Genomic DNA, 26,475 nt, shown 5'->3' on the forward strand with positions numbered 1-26,475 from the left:
TCAAAAGAAAAGCATTCAAGTTTTACGAATATAGCTGCTTTTAGACTTCAAAATATTTGTGAAGATTATAAAAAAAGCACAATTTTACCTACAATTTCGTTTAACTTAATTTGCATCCGTTTAAATAAACATTTAAATATTTATATTGGCAAAATAGTAAGAAAGGAAACCAGTTACTCACTAATCTACTAGTGAATACGGAAAATAGTATATATACATTGTCATTTGACAATGAAGTATCTAAAGATTCCCGAATAAAAATCAAATTTTTTGCTTACATAAGCTCTCATTTGATGTCCAGCTTGTAGCGATTTATTTATTGCTTTTATGGGCCAACATGAAGGCCACTGAGGTTTCAGAATATTACGTATACTGTCCAAACTGGCTGCAATTGTTGTGTGTTAAATCTGGCGATGATCTGGGCAGACTTAAAATGCCACAACAATTGCAGACAGCTGCTGCCTCGAAATGCTTAGCTCAGCATAACACAGCGATTGTCAGCACAGAGCGCTTACAAATATAAATACACAATTTCTTCTGTACACATACATCTCCTATATCCATTCCATATACTCCCGCTTTTATGGCCATAAAGTTCAATAGCGAACCCTCGCAGCTTCATCACCCCCATCCACATCCATAGGATATCTGCCGGCAGCTGTGCGAACTGACATGATGAGCGATTTTAACACTTGTGCGGTTATAGGTTTAAAGGGGCCGGGGCAGAAATATTGCAAATATTCAACCTACTTTCCTGTGACCTTACCACCAGCAGTGTTGGCATCAAAAAGAGAACCGGCAGCAAACACCGATGTGTAGTTATTATGATGGCTTTTGTCCCGAACGGCTTATGGCAGGAGGCCAGAAAAAGGCTGGGGTATGGTATACACGTTCCTGCGAGTGCCATTTTGAAATGGGACTGGGATGCTCTTTAAATTGACAGCCACATTGCTGGCTATGGTTTCTGCCAACAAATATATTCGATACACTACGAAAGGGTGTTTCAGCTTATTGTTTTAGGAAAGAAATCTATAAGAAATAAGAATAAAGCACAATAGAAAACCAAAAGATTTCTTAAGGTTCCAAATTAAATCTAAAGGCTTAAAAATTATTAGAGTATCAAACGTTATTTAAAAACAAAAACCAAACTACTATATTAGCTTTTTAAAATATTGTAACAAATTCTTTAGTTCCTAATCGACTTGATCTATTTTAGATAATAATTATCTTAGGTTATTTCTTCGATTCGACTTAAAATTCCACGTTACCGCAGTTTGATGAAGGGTGTTTATCAAATAATAACAAAAATATAAACGCTTCTATTTTATTGTTATGTGTCAGCAATGTTGTTGTTGGCTGTCGCCGATGCCACCGCTGCCTTTGCGGAGTCGAAAGCCACATAACCAACTGGCAATGACATTTGACAGCCCACACACACATTCGCACACACACACACTGGCACGCAGCACTCATACATTGATGGGAGGAATAAGGACATGTTTACATTTCCAACGGGGACCCACCGGCATAGCATAGCATATATACATATAAATATACATAGCATATAGATGATAAACAACAATAGCGAGAAAAAATAACGAAAAAATGAAAGCAAACCGTCGTAAAAAAAGATAACAAGTTATGTTTTTGTTGTTCGAGTCCTTGGGGGGATCCCTCTCAGTGGGCCAATGCTGTTGCTGCCGGCGTTGATTTGTTTAGCTCTGAAGTAGCAGCGAGCTGCGTATTTGCTCGGAGGACTCCCCGAACACAATTACTTTTAATTTATTTGCGAGCCTTAAATGCGTGCAGGAAATCCTTTTAAAAACTCGCACACTTACTCTCGGAGTGAGGAATAAACGAATTGTAATTTAAATTTAATTAACTGGTTCAGGTGATATAATTATATACAGGGATATAATTATACTATACTTAAACTTTAAGTCCAGCGTTAAGTGCAGAGCCGTAAAAAGAAGGAGTGAAATTATATCGTAAATGATGGGGTCATCTGCATCTGCTCCATCTTCATCCGAGATCGTAATTGAATCAGCATTAGCCGCTCGCCTTCTGCTGGCTCGTTTATCCTGTACATGTGCTGCTGTGCCAGCAGGATATAATATAGTTGAGAGGTCACGACACTAAAGCCAAACTAGCCAGAGCAAAGAGCCCGGCACTCTCACACACATGAGACAGCGACTAACGAGGTCAATTGTAAGTTATTTCCTCTCCACCATCAGCACAGGATATCATATAAAGGAGCGGCAGTATAAAAGGGGCGACAACAGAAAAACAAAACAAGGATATGAAGAGTAAGCTGAGGTCCAGACCAGGAAATAGCCCGGCATGAATATCATTAATGGCTAAAGAGCGTTAAAGGTCATTGTTCCTGTTATCCTTCCGCTTTGTGAAGAGGCAGCAGAAGTCGAGGGGGAAAAGTCAGCTAAGGACAGATAGAAAAAAATGAACTTATTAGAAGGATTCCCTTTCCCGGCTCAGAGAGATGTTTTGTGAGAATGTAAGAACAATAAGAGTAGTAAAGGAGGACTAGAGTATGACATCTATGAAGAGTTATGCAGAAGAAGAACTGAAGTCTTAAGAAAGTGTATGTTGTAAACTCATTTACCCAAAAAGATCGAACTACATAGAATAAATAAATTTGACCAAAACTTAAAATATTATAAATTATAACAAAAACTACAGTTTAGACTAAAAACATTAAGAATATTTATAATTTCCTAAACTGAATGCTAAATAAAACTCAACAGAAGTTAACGACTCCCCTAGACCTTGCCCACAAATCGCTTTCTTATAATATTTAATTTATAAATCCATTTATTTTCTAAGTCATGCTCAAATCTTAAAATCATGTTGATGCCAGCCTCTGCGGACATACACAAATAATTTACACTCCCATGGAACAATTCTTATTTAAAATACCATCCGGAAAGTGCATTTTAAATTTGCAAAAAAGAAAAAAAAAAACAAATGATGCCTCATGCAAAACTATGAGGAGAGTGAAATTGTGTCACCTAATTTCACAACAGCACTTGGCTACGCATCATTGCACAGGACAAATATCACACATACGCCTCATCTGACGCATTGTTAGAGTTGGACAGAGTGGGATAGGTAAGGAGAGTTGGAGCGAGACGGTACAGAAGAACAACAAGAGCAACATTTGCATGGAATATGAGTTGCCGTTGTAGTTGCAGTTATTTCTGCTGTTATTTTATTTCGCACGAAAAATTAAACTTGCCTTTCTCTGTCGCTCAGACCAGACAAAGATATAATTGTATGCATATTAAATAATTCATAACTTTTTCTAGATCACCAGAAATATGAATATTCAGTCAGAAAGAGAGTTGACGAAGAGTAGAGCATAACATTAGGAAAGTACAGTACAACTCACAGGCATAAGACCACAAAAAGGAAAAAGTTTTTATCAGAAATTAAATTTACAAAAAAAATAAAATTTTTAACACAAATTTTTGTCTTTTATCAAAAATTAGTGCTTAAATTTTATGAACTTGGCCTTTTGTTTTACATCTTTGGCTTTACTGCTAGTTTGTAGTGCAGCCTAATTTTCGTCAGCCCCACTTTCGCCATTCTTGTTGGATGCCTTTTTAAAATTTTTTTCCTGTCGTCAACATTGTCGCCACACTTTTAGCCACTATAAAACTATACTATTATTTTATTCTTTTTGAGTTTCAATTGTTCAAATTTGGGTCAATGTGGGGAGCTGGGCTGACTGACAGAGATTGCTCTTAGCTTTTGTCTCCGGGCGGCAAACAAACGAGCAACAAAAGGACATACGGGAAGGACAATGGCAGCCGAAACATTTCACATACGTGCTTTGTGTATATCAGTGCCGGGTTGAGTACTACTGCTAGGCGAAACCAAAAAAATAAAAAACCCACAACGACAAATTTTATTTTATGCAAAATAGTTATGTGTGTGCCACGGTGTACAATATAAAATTTTGTTGTAACGTTGCACGTTTTTGAAAAGGTTTTTTTGTACTGTATTTTATTTTATTCGTTTTTGTTGCTGCTGATATATTGATTTTTGCATTTTTAGGTCGCACGATGTTGGCTGCTGTAGGTATATGTGTAGGTGGCGCCATAAAGTTAGACGCAGGTCCTGTGTGCGCCACACACGTTTAATGAACACAGATTTATGATACGAGTCACCAAACTTGGCTCCAACACGAATATCCTGGCGAAGGAATTAGGGTTAAGTTAGACTCCGCTCAGCTCAATTTCCCCAGAAAATGTTTATAAGTTTTGCGCTCTTTTAAGCCAATCTAGCAATTTCAATTTAAAATTTTCCTAACTCATATATTTGTGCATAAATATATCCGCGCTGGCCAATTCAGTTGCTTTGATCTTACGGCTAAACACTCAGCAAACGCCCCGCAGAAATTGTCTTAAAATCCAAATGCCCTTGGCTTTTCTGACCCCAAACTCAACTCCGTTCATCTATAAAAAGGATAACCCCGAGCGTTGCCTACTTGTCAGCCTCACAACTCAACTAAACTCAACGCAACTCAGCTGAACTTTAAAGCGCAAAAAGGCAGCAGAACCAACAGAAGCAACTCTGGTAAACATTAAATAAATTTTTAATAAATTTTTGCCCTAGAAATTGTTATTTTTAGCAGTAGCAGCAGCAGCGGAGTCGGGCAGTATCAGCGGGAGTAGTTGTGGGAGCAGATAAAATATGACATTTATAGCTGCCTGAATACGTTAAAGTTGAACGCACCCCAAGAGCTTCGAGGGCCGGGGAAATCCACAGCGAGCTGAGTTTTATGTGGCTTATGTAACTCAGCGGGCGGGCGGCGGATGAATTTGATTGCGGTTGAATATATTTCAGGACGGTATCGGGATGGATTGAACCAAGTTTGTTTTACGACAAGGTGCAGCAATATGATGATGTATCCCCAGTCAATAGAGAGATGGAAACGGGGGCCAAGCCAAATCATCGCCTTTAATGCATATTCAGGTGAAGCTTATTTGCATAGCAACGCATATATAAACACACCCCATTCGGAGAGAACCCCGTGAAGTTTTATTAAATTTTTGCCGCCTTGAGAACTTGACACTTGGAAATGTAAATTTCACATGAACAAACAGCCGGAATATTATTCGAAGCTAGCAATAATACAGAGGCAAAATATTCTTCACTTACGGTTCCTCTGAGAAAATAGGAAACTTTCGAGTTGTAAATAAAAAACTCCAATCTTTGAACAAATTTTGTTTTATAACTTTTAAAAATTCTTACGAAATAAACAACATACCTATATTTTTTAGATATATAATTTGATAAATGTTTTTATACGAATCAAAATATATCTACAATTCCTTTTTTGTTTTGTATAAAATCAAAGCACTTCTGAAATTTTAGTTAAAATTCTTTTATTTATTTATATTGAAGTCATTCAAAGTTTTTGACGAAATTAAGAAAACAAGACATAAGCACTTAACCTTTTTTCTAGGTGATATTTTATCTCTCAGTGTACACTCTGGCGCAAAGCTAGCGACAGAGGACATTTATGCCAACACCTTCTAATCAAGGAAAGAGCTTAAAATAAAGTAAAGCCAAAAAGAATGAAATGAAAGACACATATTATGAAATTTCAAACACACCCTCAAAAAAACACGTTATACGAAAATAGCAAAAGGCACAGAAACAGAAACAGAGATGGTATAAATATATACAAAGCACACATAACTGTCAACCTATCCCGCATACAACCCCAGTACTTCCCATCCCCTAACATCCCATCCTTTGGTGCGTGTTTGTTAATGAAATGTTTGCCTTTCGCATTTAGTTACGCTACGTTAGACACTTTTGCTTATTAGTGCAAAGCACAATTTAAACGTTGGCCAAGAAGGCAAGAAATAATATGCTTGCCATGTCGAATAACTACTTGGAATGCAATAAACTTAGTAAAATAAAATAAATAAATAATAAATAAAATTATAAAAAATTATTAAATGAATTATAAATTCGCTTTTACTTGTTCGTTTTTTCTTCTTAAGATTTATTTTGAAAATTGTTTCTAAAATTGTTGTTTTGTGGATAAATAATAACTCAAATCATACGTTTAACATATTCAAATATAGAAAACTGATACTTTGTCTACCACTAAAGGTTATGGCCGGAATCCAGGATGAAAATCAAAGACCCTATTTTTATAGCAGAGTATATTTATACATTGCCAACGTTTAGGCGCCGAAAGGCGACATCAGCAGCGACTGAATGAGACGGAGACAATGTCCTTGTATTATGTTACGACAAAAGCCAAAGGCTCTTGTTCATTTCTCTGCTCCTTCGCCTCCAACTTTCTCAACCATTTCTTCTTGTTATTTTGCGACTAAGGTTCAAGGTTATAGACGTGTGGAGCCTTGAGTTCGTACTTTTTGTTTGTAGATTTGGCGCAGTGCGATAATTTACAAGTGTTAGTAAAGCGATGTGTGTATGTGCACGTTTTTTGGGCAATTAAAAATTAAATTGCGCATACATCACGTACAAAAAGGAAACAAAAGAAATGAAATGCAGGGCTGGCAATGACTTTTAAAGTTTAATTGGATTTTGAAGGCGGCTCGGGGGGGTACCAACAAAGAAACTAAAGGCAGGCAATAAAAGTAATAATTTAATTAATCGAGCGAACACAAAAGGCAATGCAAAAATAGTTGTTATGCAAACAAGCAGAAAAACATAGCCAAAGATATTTATATTTAACAAAAATCAAAACAGGGAGAGTAGAAAATTAAGGATCAAAAATATACTGTACAAATTATGTGTTAAATTTTACTAATTTTATTAAACACTTAAAATGTTTTAAGTCGCCTTGAGAAGAAAGTTTAATTACCCCTAAATAAACATCAACCCGTTTCTCAATTTAAGCTTAATCCCACGTCTTCCACTGAATTTCCCATCGATTTCCACCAGTATAATCCCTCAGGCCACCTTGGCAATTTCAAGTTTCCTTGGAGGAGGCACTAAAAACGTCTAAACGTGGTTGGTTGCACGGCTCAGCCGCATCTGGTCGGAAACACCTGGACTGGGCCATAACCACAACAACCTCATAGGGCCAGCCCACTCTGTAGTTTATTTAAATTAAACCTTTTTTAACACACAGGCATCCGCTTGGCCAGCTTTCCTTCGGTGTATTTTCTCGCTTTTTTTTCAATTAACTTTCTAGGCCAGCCGCAACAGAGCAACAAAATACAAGCAACTAGACAAGCAGCTGTTGATGATAATGATGATGAGGACGACGACGATGTTGGCGACGACGACCGAGAAGAAGTCCAACAAATTGCAAAATCCCCTCTGAGCCACGCCAAGCGTAACACCTCGGGCAGGGCAAACATCTTTGAGCCCTCGGGCAGGTGAGCTCAACTTGACTATGCACTCAGTGCGTATACTTAACGTAAAACCCTAAAACCACTAAAACCACCAAACGGAAAACACGGGGCAACACCGCTGCTGCCAAAAGCAACACTACCGTCGTCATCATCATCATCCACGACCAAAGCTAGAACAACAAGACAGTTTGGTTTGCGTAGTGTACTGGTCAACGTAGCATTTTATTTAAACTGCAGTTAATTTTCCCTAAAACATTTTAATTGTATTTCTGCAATCTGTCTCTTACAAGTTTTCCACAGGGTCAGGCAGTGTGGAAAGAAAAGCAAGTATTAGCAAAAAGCTGAAGGGGCGACAGCACTCAAGGCAAAAATAAACTAGCACACTGGGTAAAGGTTAAGGTTCTTGTGTTAAATTCAATTGATTTAATAATTTATTTTATTTTTAAATGAAAAAATTCTATTTTTAATATTTTGTCTTTTATTAGTGTGTAAATTTATTAAATCGAGTATTAAAAAACATATTATTTTATCTTTTTGTACAATGAAGCCATATTTCTACCCACTGTGAATGGCTTTTTTTTCGGTTAAGACCAACACGCTGAGGTCTGAGGCCGCAATGGCCAAAGCCACTACCATTTTTAATGCAATAAAAGTCAACTTAAAATATGCAAATTACGGTAGTTTCGAAAAATTTGTGCAGGCTTCGCAGGAACCGCGAGACGAAGGGAGGAGAGTCTGAATCGCAGACTGAGGCTTATACTAAAACTTCTGCTAGTCCACTCTGTGGCAGTCTGTTGTCATTAACATTTCTCTGGGCCATGGACTTTTAATTGTGTCTACGACTGTGTCTGCGCCCCGACTCTGTGTCCGCTTCTGGGTTTTCGGGCTGGGTATTTGGGCTGGGATCCGTGACCTCAGGCCTTGTCACTCGGCTTGTCCTTTAGCAGTTGGCCCAAGACATTAATGTATATTAGTGTCGCAATAAATTAAAAGCATTTTACTGTTCATATTTACCAGCGCCCTAGCCGCACTTAAATCTAATTGCAACGGAGCGAGAGAGAGCCAGACTAAATGGCAAATGGCATTTAAATGGCCACAACAAGGAGCCTAATCAAATGCCAAAACTCGTTCTGCAAAATCTTTTAATGAGCCAGATCGCATTACCTTATGGCAAGGGAGCATTGTTGTTTGAAAATTACGCCCTGCGAAAAAGGGTGGCCAATCAGCCTGGGGTCGCCGACTTTTGACTTGGCTAAGCTGCTTAGTCGGGCGAAGGTGTCAAGTTAAGGAATCAATTACTTCAGAGTATGCAAATGTAAAGTGTGGCCAGAAAGAGGGCAACTTTCTTAGCCTTCTAAGCAAACTTTTGCTGGGTCTGACATAGAAAGCAACTTGGTTTGCGGACCTTTGACGGTTAAATCGATTTGGCGGAGGCAAGTACTCGCAGATAGCCCAAATTGATAATGGTACAAATCAGTGGCCAAAGAATTGGAAGTGGAAATGGAATTGGAATTGGTATTGGAAAGAAGTAAGAACCTCAGTGCTGTATATTGAATTCTAATTAACTATTTTCGTATGCTCTTTGCTCTTTGATCTTATAGCCCTCCTGCCGCTTCGATTTTGGGGAATTTAGATGAACAAACATTGCTCGAGCGAAAGCTTTGCTACCACTTCCTGTTTTCCCCTCCTATAACTTTGCTCCATTAGAAACACATGCCGCAAATGAATGTTTGTGGGGCACATTCAAAACATATTTTTGAGGCTCCCGGCGCGTGTTTTGCCCGAGTTCACAACTTAAATTACGCAGCAAGCACACGCACAGGCTCCAACTTTCTCCCACATTCTACCCCAACCGCCGGAGTTCATGGCCTTTGATTGATGAAGAGGCAATTCGTTGGGAGAAACTCGTCGGCCATGCCAGTGTTAAACACTAATGGCAGCTTGAATTAGATTACAGAAGACTCGGATGGAGTGGAGTGCCAAGCGTGACCAACGCATTTGCAACTTCCCCGCTCCTCTCGCTTGGCATTTGTATTTTATAGCTCACATTTTTCTGAGCGCCATTTATTTAAACTATTCTTGCTCGATTCCAGTAATTCGACAAAAGTGAACACCCAAAAAATTCAGCTGGTATCAAAAATCAGCTCATAAAAATCGCACAAAAAGACATAAATAAGATTTATTGTTATAGTTTTCCACCACCTCACACAACCAACTCACACTCACGCACCGCGCTCAGACTGGTTTCAATTGCCATTACGTATACGCAGCGTGTGCGTCCAAATGTCCAAAACGAGTTGGCTGCTGCCCCAGCTGTTGGCCCCTTAGTTATTGGTGTTAAATTTCACGTAAAAATTGCACTAAAAATTAAATATAAATATTTGCTTAGGACCATTAAAATACTCTGAAACCGAGTTGTATAAGTTTGTAATACAAGTTGGGCGCAACTTTTAAGCGGAACTCTCACAGTTGAGCGAGTTACTAACTTACTGTCAATCTTGGAAAAACTGTTTAATAATTTGCAGAAAAAGTTACTTAAAAAGTTACCCCACTTAAGACAACGAGGGAAAATAATTTATGAAAAAAGACCGAAAGGAGTAGCGTATCAGTAGTTCGTAGCAAATAACATAAATGTTTTCTGATTTTGTTTTGATATCGTGCTGAAGTCAGAACACGAACCAAAATCCTTTATTATGCAGATAGCTGGCCTGCCTTATGGAATTTCATGGTTACAAATAGTTAATGTACAGTTAATTATTACATAATCACTGACCAGCACGAAATGAGGCGGAGTCGGCCGATCTGAGGAGCGGAATACCGGTAGCTATAGCTATGGTCAAGTCAAGTACATTGACTCGCCGTATAAATTTATTTGTGTTTCTCACATTTATATTGTTTTATTTCCAGCTCAATCTCCCTCGGCCCCCCACGTCTTCGTATGTTTGCTGGCCATAAATATTAATTATAAAACACGATATCCATTATACAGTTCTTCAGGCACGAAATCATCATCATCATCAACAGTAGTAACAATCTGAAGGGGTTGTTCGCATCGGCCGACAACAATTTCCCCTTCTCAGTACTCAATTTGTACATACAAGTTTTATATAACCCAAAGTCGTGGTAAATTACCTATTGCCGAGCTTTAAATAGGCTAAGCTTTTTATTGTATGAGTAAGAGTATTTATCCTACTTTTAAATTGCCTTTCCTGGCAAGGAATCCAAAGTATTTTTAATTATTCATCGATTTCATTGAGTTCTGAGGTAAACATTGAAAAAATTTCCAAGAATCGAATAATTAATTTAGGCGTCTAATAAATTGTTGTTGAAGTCGTTTAACGACGGACAACTATTAGTTAGTTAAATGCCATAATTAATTTCGTATTAATATCTATTATAGAAAGATTAAAAGGCTTATTATCAAAAAACCAATAATTTTAGTTTAGTTTCGATGGAATACCGTTTCTTGATATTGTTTTTTTTTTAAAGTCTTGAAGTCTTTAAATTAAATTTCGTTCGCTTCTTGTTCATTAAATTGTGTCAAATGAAAGCATATTTCCCAGCTCAAGTTACATTTTCTCTTTGGCTTGTTGCTCTACCACCGTCGCCATCCTTTTTGATCAACATTTCTCTGGCCTTTTCTCATTTTCTATGTATTGTATAATAATAACATAAAATAATTTATGGCAAATGAAAGTCACAAAAATGCGAGACCAGGCGGCAAGGCAACGGAACTAAAAGTTGGTTTCATGCCCCATTCACCAGGCAGCTTTCTGTTGGCCTTTCCCACGCTGACTTTAGTAAACCCTTTTCCAAGGCGACTCTTTTGAAATTGTCGTACTATATTTTTGGGCGAACCAACACACACACACACACACACACATATTCAAAAAGACGCCTGGCCAGAACATGAAAACTTTCATTTTTTTGCGTTTTTGGCCAAAAATGTCCCTCTTAAAATTTGAGAGAAGGTGCAAGGAGGATACACGGTATATGCTTTGCTTGTACCAAGGCTTTTATGATCTTTCGTCTAGCCTCCCTGCCACGCCCCTTGTCTCCACGCCTTTGTCGTCCGCATTGCTATTCCTTTCTTTTTTTTGGGGGAATTTCAGTCAAGCCTTTGTTTTAAAAGCTTTTGTAGCGCGTGCTTTGAATTTTGTTGCCTCTGCGCTGCTGCATTTTGATGTTTGGCGAAAATTGCGCGACGAAATTCACAAAGGATCCAAAAATGCACCATAGCCACCCCATTAGTAGCCTCAAAGCCGTGGAAAATATTCGCTGATAAGCGTTTTAAAATATTACTTTGTCTTAAAATCTTTTGAAAATCCTAAGAACTTACCGGACACAAAGCAAACAAATGCCTTGCTTAAATATTTAAAAATAGAATGTTCCTCCTTTTCATTCTTAATTAATTAAACCACAGTTTGGTGGGCGTGCTTCAGTGCCTACCCTCACCTGTCAGCCTGCTGTCAGTTCATCCCTCCAAGTTTCCCGCTCTTCTGCAAAAACCATAGAACTTTCACTCAACGGGATTGTCACTCACTCAAACGCAAGAAATTTAATTGCCGAAGGTATTTTTATAAGGTCTAATTTGTGGTTCGTGTGGCAAACAACTATTTTAGTTTAGAAACAGGGAGGGGGATATCAAAAAATTAACTTTCATGAAACTAATGAGAAATTTAAACTTTAAGAAACTGTATTAAGGGAACTCCATAGTATATATATATATTATAAACGTTGGTAGTACTCTATTTAAATATATTTCGCCTGATTTTCATCCATTGTGTTTTTTAAATATTTTAAATATATAAATATTCCTAAACATTTTCATTTGACTATTTTCGAAATCGATATTAATATTTGAAATTTTTAAATTAAAATTTAAATCATGCAATTTAATATGCATAATATTTATTATTATTATGATTTAATGTTTAATTTAAATATTTAATACAAAATGTTGAATTCAATAGTATAATAATAGATATATTATTTTTCTATTCCATCTTTTTGTGGATATTTGATATAATTATACAAACTACCTAAATAAAATGTGACAGATAATGTGTTTTTTTTTAAGATTGCTGCATCTCACATACAAAATATGTAAGCTACCACTACAATTTCCCAGTTGCATTCCCAAAAGAACACTAACACACACGACAAGTCAACTATAAAACACAAATTCAATTTGCAGCCACACAAAGCGATTTTGGCGGTTGACATGTTTGGACGTCGCGTGAAGGGTTAATCCTTCAACCTTCTCGGAGGGACAAGTTTTCCGGGCGTAACAAAAAGCGTCAATCGCCAGCTCCTTCGTTTTTTGCGCATTTCAGCGTGTTTGTTTTTGGCAAAAGTGTTTTCATTCTTTTTTTGTGGGACAAAACGTGTTGCTAGTCACAAAAGTTTGCCAACCGAAAACGCGGCGAAGGTGATGCGATGACTGGTCCCGTCGTCCACATTCTTTTCCCGCTCCCTGGAGCATTGGGTAACTGCTGCACTCAACACGTTGACAAGTTTTTGGAGGGTGGGTAGAATGAAGATAGACATTCGTCAGTCAGTCACAACGCCAGTCGAGTTTCCCAGTTCGTTGCATACTTTTGGCCGCCTGTTTAGCTGAAATGCATTAGCTGTCGGAGAGGGAAAGAAAACAGGCGAAGGATTTACCACCCAGCTCCTTAAAGATTTATTATGGCTGCCGTTGTTGCTCTTGTTGTTGGCTACTTTCGGGTAGGTTCAGTGTGATAAAATGCTTGACACTTTTCTAAACGGCCAAACTTTTTGACTGCCAAGATATTGTCCCCTCCGCTCGTTCTTAGCCATGCCATCTCGCCATTCCCAATGCCTCGGTCCTGTACTTTTTAATGCCCCATAATGCCTGTCCCCAACAACCCACCAGGTATCTTATCCCTTTCCCTGGCCCACAGTCCTCTGCAGTTTGTTGACACTGTCTGGCTTAGAGAGCGCATAAAGTGGAAATGATTTACGCAGTTCACCTTGTTTCTGGGTGCGTGTGTGTTTTCCTACATCCTGTGGGCATAATAAATAGCCCCGGCTTTTGGTCTGGCAGTTTTGTCAAATAGCTCTTCGGAGCTCAAAACACCTGAAAGCTGTTTTTTTTTTTTTTGTTTCTGCCGGTCCAAGACTTGCCCTGAAGAGAGCTTAGCTCGGAATCTCGGTGGAAAAGAACAGGATGCCTGGGGCAAGTGCAAAAATCTTGGGAATAAACTTTTCAATCAACTGCGCAAGTTATCATGGCTTTGATTTGTGGCATTTTTTTGCACTTGCTTCCTTATACACTAGCTCTGATGCAATTCACACATTTATATTCATATTCTTCGTCATAACTTTGAATGCATTAACTAAAAATGTTTACCTATTCCCACATTTTCAAAAAACTTCTCAAAATTTTAGACAAGCATTTTTTGCCAGCATTTTCATCAACGATTTCATATAACTCAAAATAAATATCAATCAGAAAATCTGCCTTTCTTAATGTTTTTTTATTAAAGAAAACAAAAGATGTCCCAGCTCTACAGCAAATAATTAATATATTTAATCCCGTGTGGCTTAGACTTTCATAATAACGTAAAAAGAAATATGAATCAATATGTCCATAGTTTCGGCATCGTTGTACATAAGCTCAGATCGCATTGCTTTTAAAGTTCGTGTTTTTTTACAGCCCCCCTTCAAGTGCTGCTCCACCGATTTCACTGGCCCATCCTATTCAGAATTCCATAAGCATTTGCTTGGGTGCTAATGGACAGTTTAGAGAGGCAACCAAACGAGAAGCTACTCGTACTGTGGAACTAGCTGCTCTGGGGCCAAACTTACAACAGAGCGAAATGAAATCATAAATGCCAGGACACGTGCCAGGACAACGTGCCTCCAGTTGCAACGAGGTGTTAAAGTTTTCTCAACCCTAACACCCCCACCCACCAAATTTCACTATTTTCTTCTTTCTGGACTTTTTTGGCAAGTCCCGACGAGTCGCGAGTGGTTCGCATTCTGAATGCAAGTTAGTTAAATATTTAAATTTATTTATTGGACTTGGCTTGGACCCTGTCCGGAGTCGCCCTCGACTCGCTGCAGCAACGGCCATTTAAAATAATAAAATAAAAAGAAGTAAAATAACTAAGAGGGATTGAGGTGGACTTACCGTGTGAATCTTTCGAGGATGTGCCTCCGCTGGATCCTCCTCCTCCTCCGCCAGGACCCATGCTGCTGACTCCGCCGGACATTCCTACGCCGGAAGTGGAATGCAGGCGCGCTAATGTGAGCGGCATTAGCAGAGCCATAGCCAGGAGCAGGACCATAAAAATTTTCCACATTGTTAACGTGGCCATTTGACTTTTATTGCACTTCATATTCCCCGTTCGTTTTCGCCCCGTTCTGTCTCTCTCTATATATATAAATATATATATATTTTTTCTTATAATTTTTTTTTGCCTCCGTCTCTCCGTTCACCCTTCGCCGGGTTGTTGATTTTAATTTGATGTGACTTAAGTTGGATTTGGTTTGCAGATTTGGCGCTGCAGTTTTTCTTTCTTCTCTCCGACTTCTCCAGTTTCAGTTTCTCGTCCTCCTAATGGAAGCACATTTCGATTTTCTCCGGTCTCCGTTTTCCCGGTGGCAGCAGCTGCAATCGAGAAAAGAAAATGGTGGGGGTTGAATCCATTGGTTTGAGTATTGAAAAGTTTTTAGTTTGGAGGCTAGTTAAAAAGTTGAACAAGTTTCTTTTGCTCTTTTATTCCACTCTCAATTTATTTTTTTTTTTTTCTTTTCTTTTTTAAGTCAAGTTGAAGCCGCAATTATCGAGTTGTAAGGCGACGCGCCCTGTTAAGACCTCACCCAGATGTTCATGTTCACAGGGTGGGGAAAACTCGATTTTCGGGCACGAAAGTTTCTCAAAGAGAGATGAGCAAGTTCGTCACCTTACCGGAAAGTTTGGACGATTTGGAGGGTGAATCAAAAGGTGGTTTGACAACATTAGTCATGGAATTTAAGGAGTGTAATTATTGAAGCGAGAGGTTAGAGTGGAATAATAAAATATTATGAGCCCTAAACTTTTAATTTTGTTTGTGGAACACGTGGTTTGCATAACACGACTTTAATGCTGGAATAGGAAACTAATTGTATTTTTAAAACTCCATGGTTTACACTATAAAAATGTTAATAAATGCTTTTTATAACAAGACAATATTTTCTTGGCCTAAAACACAAATTCTTTCAAGGCAAATTTTATTTTGGAAATAAAAATTTTATTGTAACTTTTTTACTTTAATTACTTTTATTATTTTCAATGTTTTTGAGAAATTTTTAAAAATTACTAGTCTTGCACGAAAGAGAAATTAAATTTTTCCCTAGCGTTCTACAAACCAATTTAACATAACAGTTTGCTGAAGTTGAAGATAAGACATTGAAGCAAACAAAAAGTTCCCATTTCCGTTCATCAACCCTACCTTTTCCCTACCCTCATATCTCCCCTCTAACCATCCCGAGATTGGCAGCGAACGATAAAATTCGCCATAAGCAATATTCAAGAAAGGACGAGAAATATTGTATTTTACCTTAAAACATAAAATAAAAGGTAAAAAAAAAATTGGCACACGACTGAAGAACAAAAAAGACATCTCATGTATCTCTCTTTCTGGAAAAATATCCTCAGCAAATAATAATGATTTGCAAATATATATAAAAGGCAAGGTATGGACGAAACTTAGAGGTGAGCTAGGGAACAAAATGCTGACAAAGGAGGAAAAGGTAGCGCTAATAAACAGACACAAAAGGTAAGCAGAAGAGTTACAAAAACGGTAGAGATGGAAAAGATGTCAGCCCTAAACAAAAAAAAAGGGGCAAATCAATAGGCTACAAAGCGCTGGCGAAAAATCAACCTAAAGTTGGGTCGAAATTTTCCCAGTTCTTTGGGCTAAGAATTCCCACACTTGGTTTCCTGCTCCACCTCCAGCTGCCATTGTCATTTTGTCAACGTGTCCGTCGAGTGTCGTCAACTTGGAGGAAGAGTGTTGAACCTGCCCTTAATAATGATAAGAATGTAAGACAGCGCAATAAGCGACCAAAAATATGGCCAAGAGATAAGCAACAAGGGCACACTGCCGGAAAGGTGCCAATGTGAAGCAATTTAATAATAATAATAACAAAAGAACCCCACCCACCCCTCCGCAGGAAAATAATAATGATAAAACTAATGGTCCGGCTGGCAATTATGAAAAACGAAATTTGCTTAGCGTTTTTTATTCCTCAGGCGAAAAATGGTTGGAAATAAATAAACTGTAAGAGGGAAGCGGGGGGGCAGGCTTAACTTGAACTACACTTGAGCAATTTGCGCACAGTCGAGTGCGCACATTAACCCACACAAAGAACGCTAACATATACTTCAAAACAAGCAACAACAACGGGAACAACAAAAGCAACAATGGAGAAATGGCAAAATCAACATGGCGTACAGTGAGCGGAAACGGAAACGTCGGCCGGCCGAGCTAGCGACCAGCAACAGAACCATCCAACCAATAGACAAACACAGAGGGGCTGGTTGGCTAAGCGGGGAAGAGTAGCAGAGAACCATAAACAAAATAAAAACTATTGTTGAAAACGATGTAGGTGGAACTACCAACGAATAGTGGTTACACTACTCTGTTTGCAGTTTTAAATATTTGTGACTTGTAAGTGAATAATTATTGTAAATCAACAATTTGCAGCTATAAGATCTGTTAAAAAGTACAGTTGAAAATATTAACTTAAATTTTGAAATAAAGATTTGGATTTAAAATAAATTAGTGATAGTAGCCCTTTAAGATATTATTGTTAATGATTCAAATCATTGATTTTATTTGTTATTTTGATGAAATAAAAAACATTATTTAATGAATTACTTAAATTTAAAAGTTATTCAGTCTCAGTTTAGCTACAACTACACATTTATCGAGCTTTATTATTTGATGGCAAATAAATAATCAAAGCGATATAAAGAAACCTATTTAATAAAAGGTTTTTATTGAAACGACCATTAATCAATTATATATACTTAATAAAATTTAGTAAGTTAGACTACTTTATATTGGGTTAAACTATCTGACTAAATATTAAGACTTATTTCTACAAAGCTTATATCCAGCAGCAACAAAATAAGGGCCTAAGTTGAGGGAGCCCTTGGCACCAAAAGGGCGCATTAAGCATACGTAACGTTGGAATAAGAATGAAAGGATACATTTGATAGACACATTTTATTGCATGCAGTCGTCGTCAGTGGCCTGTCGCTGCTGCTATTCAGTGGCTGACTGATGGCAAACTGGAGGGACTGGCAAACTGGTGGGCCCGGGACAAGATCTCCTACAGCCAAACCAGAAAACTCATACACAGGCCATCTAGACAATAGTTGTGGCACTCCCAGCACCTCCCTGCTGTCAATGGCTGCCTGGCACTTCCTGACCCTCGATTGGCCTCTCACATTGTGTCTGGCCCGACTGCCTGCCTGTTGTAGTTTATTATTCCCGCCAGCCTCATTCTTTTCTATTTGGTCTAAATAAATTTTTATCTTGTGCAGAGGGCCATGGAGAGCAAACAATCTCCAACGGACACTGGCTAGTCCGTCAGTTCAATCTGCCATGCACTTGGTACCTCATTCCGACCGCCAGTCACTCATTCAGTTATTCATTCATTCATTCATTCACTTCCTTCCACTTCCACTTCTACATCCACATCCACAGCCACAACTCCATACACAGGACTCGGCCTGTTTCGCCTGTTTCTTATGGCCTTTGTGGCTATTGAAGCGATCATTTGGAACATGCACAGAATTTTCTCTCTTTCTTCTTTATCCTCCTTAATATTCCCCCAAAAAGTTATTAATGGCAAAAACGTTTAATATGCGAAAAATTTAAGAAATTGCTTTCATATTACGACGTTAATAGCGGCGCGAACGATACAATTTCGCCATTTCTGAATTTTAGTGTCGTTGAGATTAATGCTTTCGGATACAAGTACATTTATACAAATAAATCTATAACCATATATGTAATGACAATCCTCGGTTGACACATGGCCAACACTTAAGCCAGTGGCTTTATGCCTCAGCAGCCGTTGAAATTTATGTCCTCGCAAAGGAAATATCTTCTCATGTCGTATTCCCACACAGTCGCACTTAAATGTATAAATATTTATGGTTATGTGTATGTACTTGCGGTCAACAAAACGTCGTCAAATTGTTTTCGATGCTCTGGTCTAGTTTGATTAACTTTGATGGGCGAATTAGTGATAAATATTTACGTTTTTCTGTATTCCTATGGCTACTGGATGAAATACTAAAGTAATGGTCGTATTGATTTTCACTTAAGTTGGTTTTTTTCTATTAAAAACAGGCATACAAGAAAAAATAAATACAAAAATTTACCAATGAAACTGCTAAGCATTCAATACTGCACATTGAAAAATAGGTCTACATATTTTGTTTTGAATTTTTTGTACACAAAAAATTGTACCAATAGTATTAACAAATAATACATATTATTTTCCCTAACGATTCACCATATTAAATTTGCAGAGGCAAAAATTCAGGAATTGAATTTAGCCTTCACCATAGAAATCAAACAGATGCCGCAAAGAGGGACAGAAAGCCAGAATTAAGGCTGGGAAGACTCCTTCTATGTTTTCCTTTCCCTTTGTCAAACATTACCCTCCCGATGGCTGTTTCAATAAACTTATGCAAATATTCAATTTGGGGAAGTTTTTTTTTGACAAATGATAAGGCCAAACAAAAGGAAGCCAGACAAATAAAGTTTTCACACCCGAAAAAGGCGAATGAATAAGGGATAAGGAAAGCTATATCCGGCGGTTTGCTTAGCAAAATTAAAATGGGAAACATACATGTGTACATATATGGGGGACTATGGCGTCGGAAGGCCAGAAAAGAGCGGAAATGCAGAGTTCTAAGCCACTTTTCACCGGGCTTTCCATCATGTGAGGCATACCAATCAAGCTAAACAACTTATTCCTACACCACATCCTCACTCCTCCTGTAAAAGTAAGCCGAAGTAAATTTCAATTTAACCTTCATCGAACAAAACTCATTTATATTTATAAATTCGCCGACAAGGCTGCAAAAATAAAATAAAAAACAGTAAGCTCCGAAAAGAGACAGCCTATGACTGAGAACGAGACGGAATATGTAACGAGTATAAATAAATGCCAAGCGGGGGGGCGTAGGAAAAACATAATAAATAAAAATGCGTGTGTCTGTGGTGGCATAATAAAATTGCACCAAAGTCGGAAACAACCCAAGAAAACCTACCAGCAAAACGAACAGAAAACAAATTCAGATAAACCCAGTAAAAGTTAGAGGGAAAGGTTAAGGACGAGGTAACGAATAATAAAAGTGAGGCAAGCCCACACGGAAAAGCGGCCAAAAGGGATAAAAATCCATCAAACTTGCAAATAAGCCACAGGACGAGAAAGATGAGTTTCAGGCCAACCGAAGACACACTCGTAGGAGTATGACCGAAAACGGAGGTCGCTCCAGATCCCTCTCAAGAGAATTCCCATGGCTGGGGCGGACATTGGCATCGTAAAAGGCAAAAATATTGCGCAAAATAATGTTTCATTTCGGTAAAATAACATACTCATCATTGAATATACAATATAAATGCAATGAGCAAGCCAAAGCAACTAAGGCCGAATATGGGGATGTTCGACACCCATCTTTAACGGCTGACTTGGGCGAAAACACTAAAACTGCCAGCCATTTCGTTTAACTGCTTAAATTATTTTTGTGCGACCGCACAAAATTTCAATGATTATTTTAAAACATTTATTCAATTCCGTCAGAATTCGGCAAATTTCAATAATTGTTTATTTATGCATACCTTCGTTATATATTATGCATACCAGAATAATAAAATACAGGTCAGGTGCAATGTTAAATGATTATTTTCAAAAAAGACTGCAAATACCAAAATACTCTTATTATTTACATGTAATCATAGTGAGTAAGAAAGGAAGGGAAAGTTTATTTATAAAATTGTAAGAATTCAAATGAAAGCAAATTTATTAAAATATACTTTGAAATAAATTTAACACGCATAACTTTACATTTATTTCAGACTTTAAAATACCTTTAGGTATATTAAAATTCGCGCATATCAATCAATTACAGGAATGCCAGACTTTTCAGAATTGGCTGCCCATCCCATCGCTCCTTACGACTTCAATTGCGTTTTCTTTCCCAAGAACTTAACCATACTCCCAAAGGTATAAGCTACCCACTCAAATATTTCGAACAAAAGGTGAAAATTGTTTTGGAATCATCGCAGCCACAACCGTTTTACCCATCCTCCAACGCAAAAACCTCAGAGCAGACATCTGTTTGCTTCCTTTGGCGCGTTTTCGTGCCATGTCAGGTTTTGTTTGCTGTTTCTTAATATACAATTTTTTGTGCCATTTCATTCTGTTATTGTTCAGATCGATTACGGTTACAAGTGCCAGATACTTGAGCGTGAAATTCAGAGAGAAACGCACGTGTCTACCAGCCGCCTTTTACTCATGTTGCTTTTGCTGTTTTCGTTTGGATAGTCTGTCATTAGGAAGATTGATTTCAAAAGCGTGGAAAATTTTCCCTAAATTGGCTTTTGTTATGTGCAAAGCCACCACACGCAAAGCATTCTGGTCTATTTACGAAAGGAAGTTCAAATTGTGGGTTTGTTATATTTTTAATACAAAATATTATTTTGGAAAATAGTTCGATTTTTTTATTATTTAGTTTATTTCAATAATAAAAAATTTCATATTAAAATTATCAACTTTTCACAACGTTATACGATTTTATATACATTTGTTGAATGACAAAACCAGAAAAAAGATCGACCCAACTAAAATGTGAATATTTACATTTCAATTTGCGTTACTGCAAAAACTTACATAAGGCAAACAAAAACTTTCTTAATGCAGCCATTAAAAAATAATGATGAAATTGCATAGAACTTTAACTGTGAAACGCACATTTGTGGGGGATTGAAGGGGTTAAGGTTTCAATGGGGTTGAGATGGAGTAAAAAGTACATTAAAATCACATTAACCCGTCAACGGTTAAGGTTGGGTATGCGTAACTTTTGTTTATACGTTTCGGCTTAATGCCTTTTTGAAGTAAGCACACTCGTGGAAAATATGTACTCCAGATAAGCCACATATACGTATAGGTAGCTCTGTCAACTAACCCCTAACTGCGAGTCCCTTTGGGGAAATGTATCTCTCCCACTGCACGTAATTGACTTTTAGCCATAAATTTGTACTCCAACAAGTGCAGGCAACATTCAGCCCGGGCTCAAATTCCATGGCCCCCTTGGCAGCCCAATTAGCCATTAAGCTTTTGGAAATTGTCAAAAATGTTTGTGGGTCAGTGCGCGAGCGAGCCAATCAAAAATTCAGCCTACGCATTTGTATCCCTGCATTTGTATCTGCCAGAACTCCGGCCGAAAACCCACACCCCTTCACTCTTATCTCCATTTTTGGGGTAGCCGTGCGTGTCCATTTGGACGCTTTGGAACAGTCTTCCTACTGGCTCATTTGCATATTTTAATTGTCCAAAAATGAGAGGGAAATTCGTAAAATCACTGCAAGACTTAAATATTAACTTTGCCAGCAGTTTGTAATTTCTCACTCTTTCACTTCCATTTACTGAACTAATTTATTTATTTTCTCCCAAACTAAGCAGCAATTGTATTTGCCTTGGAAGAAAGGCGGCAAGGACGCCCAGAAGTTGTCACTTTTCTCTAATGAAAGACGGCATGCAAATTTAATAAACAGGCGAAAGGCATGAAATTTGGGTCCTTCAGGTGGGTTGTATATAAGTTGTGCCTGACCTGAGCTCGTGAAACTTTGGGTCATGAACAGTGATTGCTCTTTTAGTCAGTCCCCCATTGTTTACAACTAACAGAGTTAAACTTAATTTTTGAGGTATATTTTTAGATTTTCAAGTTAGTTTGACTTTATTAAGTACCTGTCACATGAGTTATATCAATTAAATCTTTATTCCTAAACATTTTCAAATAAATTGATTTAAACCTTTTCTGTCGGAGCAACAACAATTTAATAAACACCCTTTCATTTTAAACAAAATGGTTTTCTTAATTTCAAAAATAAGCTATAATTGAAATAAAAATCTCAAATATAATAAATACAAATATTTTATTTCTTCACGTATCTTCATGTATCAGAACTCCCATTAACGTATCTTTCTCAAAGTCTTTTTTCTTTTAAAATTTTCATTTTTTTACACTACATTTTGCATTGCTAGACAAAGAATGGAATAAAAAAAATATGAGCTAAGGCGGAAAAAAAAAACAAGTAAATAAACTTTAGGCAAAAGTTTTTGGCAACTTTCTGGCAGTCAGTTGGCGCATTTTAAGTTACGGCATTCGGCGCGGCCCAGTGGCGTACGAAAAGGGGGGGAGATCTCCGGGGAATACAAGTTGCCAGCGACGGTGGCAGAGTGAAGGGGCGGCAAAAGTGAAAAACTGGCGCATCGAGACAAGAGCTTAAAACCGCGAATTCCAAAACTTCCACACTGAGAAAAGCATACCAAGATCATAAAATAAATAAATAATACAAATTCATCACTGATATAATTAATTAAATGTTTTAATATATATATTTTTTTAAGAGATTTTTAAATTGCTTAAAGTTATTAAAAATGGGTTCCCCTCATGAATTTACAGATATATACCCAAGACAAAATCAACTCCATTCAAACCCAAAGCTTTGAAAATATTGTTTTTCTTTTATATTACTCCGGATAATTTTTAATTAATTGTTCGTCTAATGGCTTTGTTGTCCTACTTCTTGAAAATTCTGAAATAAAATTACTTAGCCAAATAACAAACTATTTACTTCATTTTCTTTTATGTTCTACTTGTGTCACTTCCACTAAGCTGGTAAAGAGAATGGAATAAAACAGCAAACTCCATTAATTAATTCCTGCAAAGTTGCAAACTTCAACGCTGTTCAGCGTTTTTTCTCTATCTGCAACAACTGCGAGGGCGGGTGGCAATTTCAACTTTAGATCGGAAAGTTTCAGGCAAAAAGTCACTCTTAAAGAGCAAAAAGTGAGGCCAACTTACCTGGCAAACAATTTAAATTTGTCCCACGCAGGATAATCCTTTATTGCAGTTGTTGTAACTATTTGTGCTGCTGCTGTTGCTGCTGCCGTTGCTGCTGTTGCTGCTGTTGCTGCTGTTGCTGCTGTTGCTGCCGTTGCTGCTGTGGCTATTATTGTTGCTACTGTTGCTGGACTTTTGTCACGCACAAGAAGGCAGTGGGCCAAGACAAGGCAAGCCAACTTTGAACTGACCACGTGACCATCAAAACACAAACAAACACACACACATCGAGACACACGCAAATACACACGCAGACACACACACACACACACACAGAAGACACTGGGGCACTTGCAAATGCTTAGTGGCTGGTTTTAATGTATGCCCCAAAACGAGAGCAGGGCAATTAAAGCGCCTAAAAGGAGTCGGAGTGAAGCGTTTGTGTGTGCAACATGATTTTTTCTGCCTTTTCTAGAAATAAACACGCAAACCTCTATGCAGCTCTCCACTTTTCTTTCCCCTCCCAATCGAGACTGGAATACCCTAATTAGCAATTATTGATTTCGATAAGTGGTTCTTTTTGGCGGTACGAGATTTATTTATTCGCGACAACGAACCCGATTGTGTGCAGGACGCAGGACGAGACCCGATAACTTCGCTAATTCGATGGCTGCCGCAGCGAGCGTCAGCATCCCGGCAAACACGTTCGAAACAGTCCGACGGCTGAGCTTCAACTGAATCGGTGTGGCCAGCTCAGAGCCCCACAAGCCCCACATTCCCCCGCCGGAAGTCGGCTGCCCGAAGCGCCAACCCTCGGCTGCCGAACCCCCAGCGAGCGCCTTCCGAGCGCCAGGATAACAGAGCCGAGCGCTTCAAAGGACAACACGAGCGAAAAAGTCACGAGCATCCACTAAACAGCTGAATAAAGAGAAGGCGCTCTGACCTAACCAAGTTAAGGCCAATTTTAAAATCTACAAATATTTAATCAGACATTTGGATAAATATACTTTTTTAAATAATATTTCCTTTTCGTGACTTATCAGAAATTGTATTTAACAATATTTTTAGGCAAAAACTTTAATAAAAGTATTACCATAAATTAGAAGTGGCTTTGGCCTAATAAATAATCTTTGGGTTTGTATGATAGCCTGAAAATTAGTTCTTAAATTTTAATCCTCTTGGACTAATTATATACATTGCACTATACAAATTCTCCATAAGCTTAAAATGCGTTTTATATATATATATAAAGCACAAGATTTTTATATTCTTTATTTTTGTTTGCTTTTAATGAAATTTATTAATTTTTATTTGCAAAAATTACAATTTGCCAAATTTACTGACCGTGAGTTTAAAAGAAAATATTTAAAAATAACAATTTTTATTTATTTTCCTTATCGCAGTTATCAACCTCTTATCTCTTGATCGGTAATCGTGATGATTAAAGAATGTTGACATCTAAGCAAATTGAATTTTAAGAGATGGCTGAATACAAGCAAAAAGATAACTAGATAAAAGAGCTATTAAGAGAAAAACTGAATGTAAGCTGGATTCTCTTACCGTGACTGTCTTATACTTGGCTCAATTTAGGTATAAACGTGGTTAGGGTCTTGGCTTGGTGTATTTTCAAGCGACTGTGTAAGTATAATATGTAGAAATGTTATACATTTTGTTAAAGTGGCTTGATACTCATTTTGTGTACTCAGATCGTAAAAAACGTTCGCAAGCTTAAAAACTTAAATATTTCTGGTGTTACTGAGTTTTTCAGAGTTTTACTGCCAGTGGTTGGCAACGCAATACAATTTTCTAGTATTTTTTACGTCGATCTGAGTATCAAGGTTAGAATATTTTAGTATTTGTATCTCGACTTATAAATTAGACTTATAAATTATTCTGTGTTTCTTTTCTTGTACAGATCTTAATCTTAACAAATGTTTCTTTGAGCACCTCCATGGCTTTTTCTCTCACCTGGCAATTAAATAGCAAATGTCCAATCAAAGGTAGCGTCTGTCAGCTAATTAACTCCAGATTTTACTCATCCCCCAAGGCACCTTTTGCTCAAACCGTTCCTCTCCCTTTTATTAACTGCAATCACTCAAAGTGAAAATTGTCATCGAGCTCCGCAGAAGCTCATACAAGTCGCGTAAAAAATGGCAAGCGAAAAAGGCAGACAGAAAATGAAACCCGAAAATGAATTGCAGCAAAATGCTCAAACACACTCTGCGAAATTGACTTAAATAAATAAATGGCATAAAAACAAAGACAAAACACATGCGCAGCAAGAAAGTGAATCGAGAAGCAGGGGACAGAACAGCATGTCATAGAAACAAAGTGCATTCCCTGGAGGAAAATTGGGGGAGGGTGGAAATGCCGGGTTTTGTTAGCTTGTTGCAACATTTTCATTTCATTTTATTCAGTTCAGTCAATGCAATGCAACGTTCGAATGCAACAACTACAGCAAGCGCAGCAAAGACAACGCTTAGTAGCTCATCCATTTTCATTTGCACTAAGCTAAAGGCAAAGGACATGGCCAAGTTGCAGCGGAATTCCCACCCGCGTAAAATAAAAGTGATGGCATTACTCAGCAAATACTTGTTTGCTTGCTGCCTTGACAAAAAGTCTATGGCCCCTGCCTCCGCCTTCATTCCGCACTTGCTTTCCCTCGGGCTGCTCGTTAGCACAGCTGCCAAGAGAATTTATCTTACTCCCTCGAATGCAACTCGATTTTATTTTATTTGTGCCCTCATTGTTTCTGTTTGGCATATTGGACGTATTGTTAGCCCCACAATGATCGATGCAAATTGATGCGTATTGTTAATGGAATTTTTGCCATGCGAAGAAAACAGTACGGAAAAGTATGCAACACAAATTGGGCGGAAAACAAAAGGATGCTAAGGATGGGTAATGTCAATCATATATTAAACCATGTGTCACAAAAAACTCTGGGGATATTAGCTAGATTGAAAAGTTTTAATAATGGTCACATCTATTTAATTTTTAAGCTTA

The 26,475-nt window shown here is 37.8% G+C and overlaps 1 protein-coding gene across 1 annotated transcript in view; it reads right to left on the reverse strand.

The window, feature by feature from the left end:
- LOC128261285 (neural cell adhesion molecule 1) overlaps positions 1-24,189 on the reverse strand; it is a 71,194-nt gene extending 47,005 nt beyond the window's left edge. Inside the window, 2 exon segments of the mRNA XM_052994900.1 lie at positions 14,524-15,003; positions 23,491-24,189. Of these exon segments, the coding sequence (XP_052850860.1) occupies positions 14,524-14,731 (208 nt within the window). The 5' untranslated portion in view covers positions 14,732-15,003; positions 23,491-24,189.
- Between the last annotated feature and the right edge of the window lie 2,286 nt (positions 24,190-26,475).

The sequence above is a fragment of the Drosophila gunungcola genome, unplaced genomic scaffold, assembly GCF_025200985.1.
Source record: "Drosophila gunungcola strain Sukarami unplaced genomic scaffold, Dgunungcola_SK_2 000001F, whole genome shotgun sequence".
NCBI lineage: Eukaryota > Metazoa > Arthropoda > Insecta > Diptera > Drosophilidae > Drosophila > Drosophila gunungcola.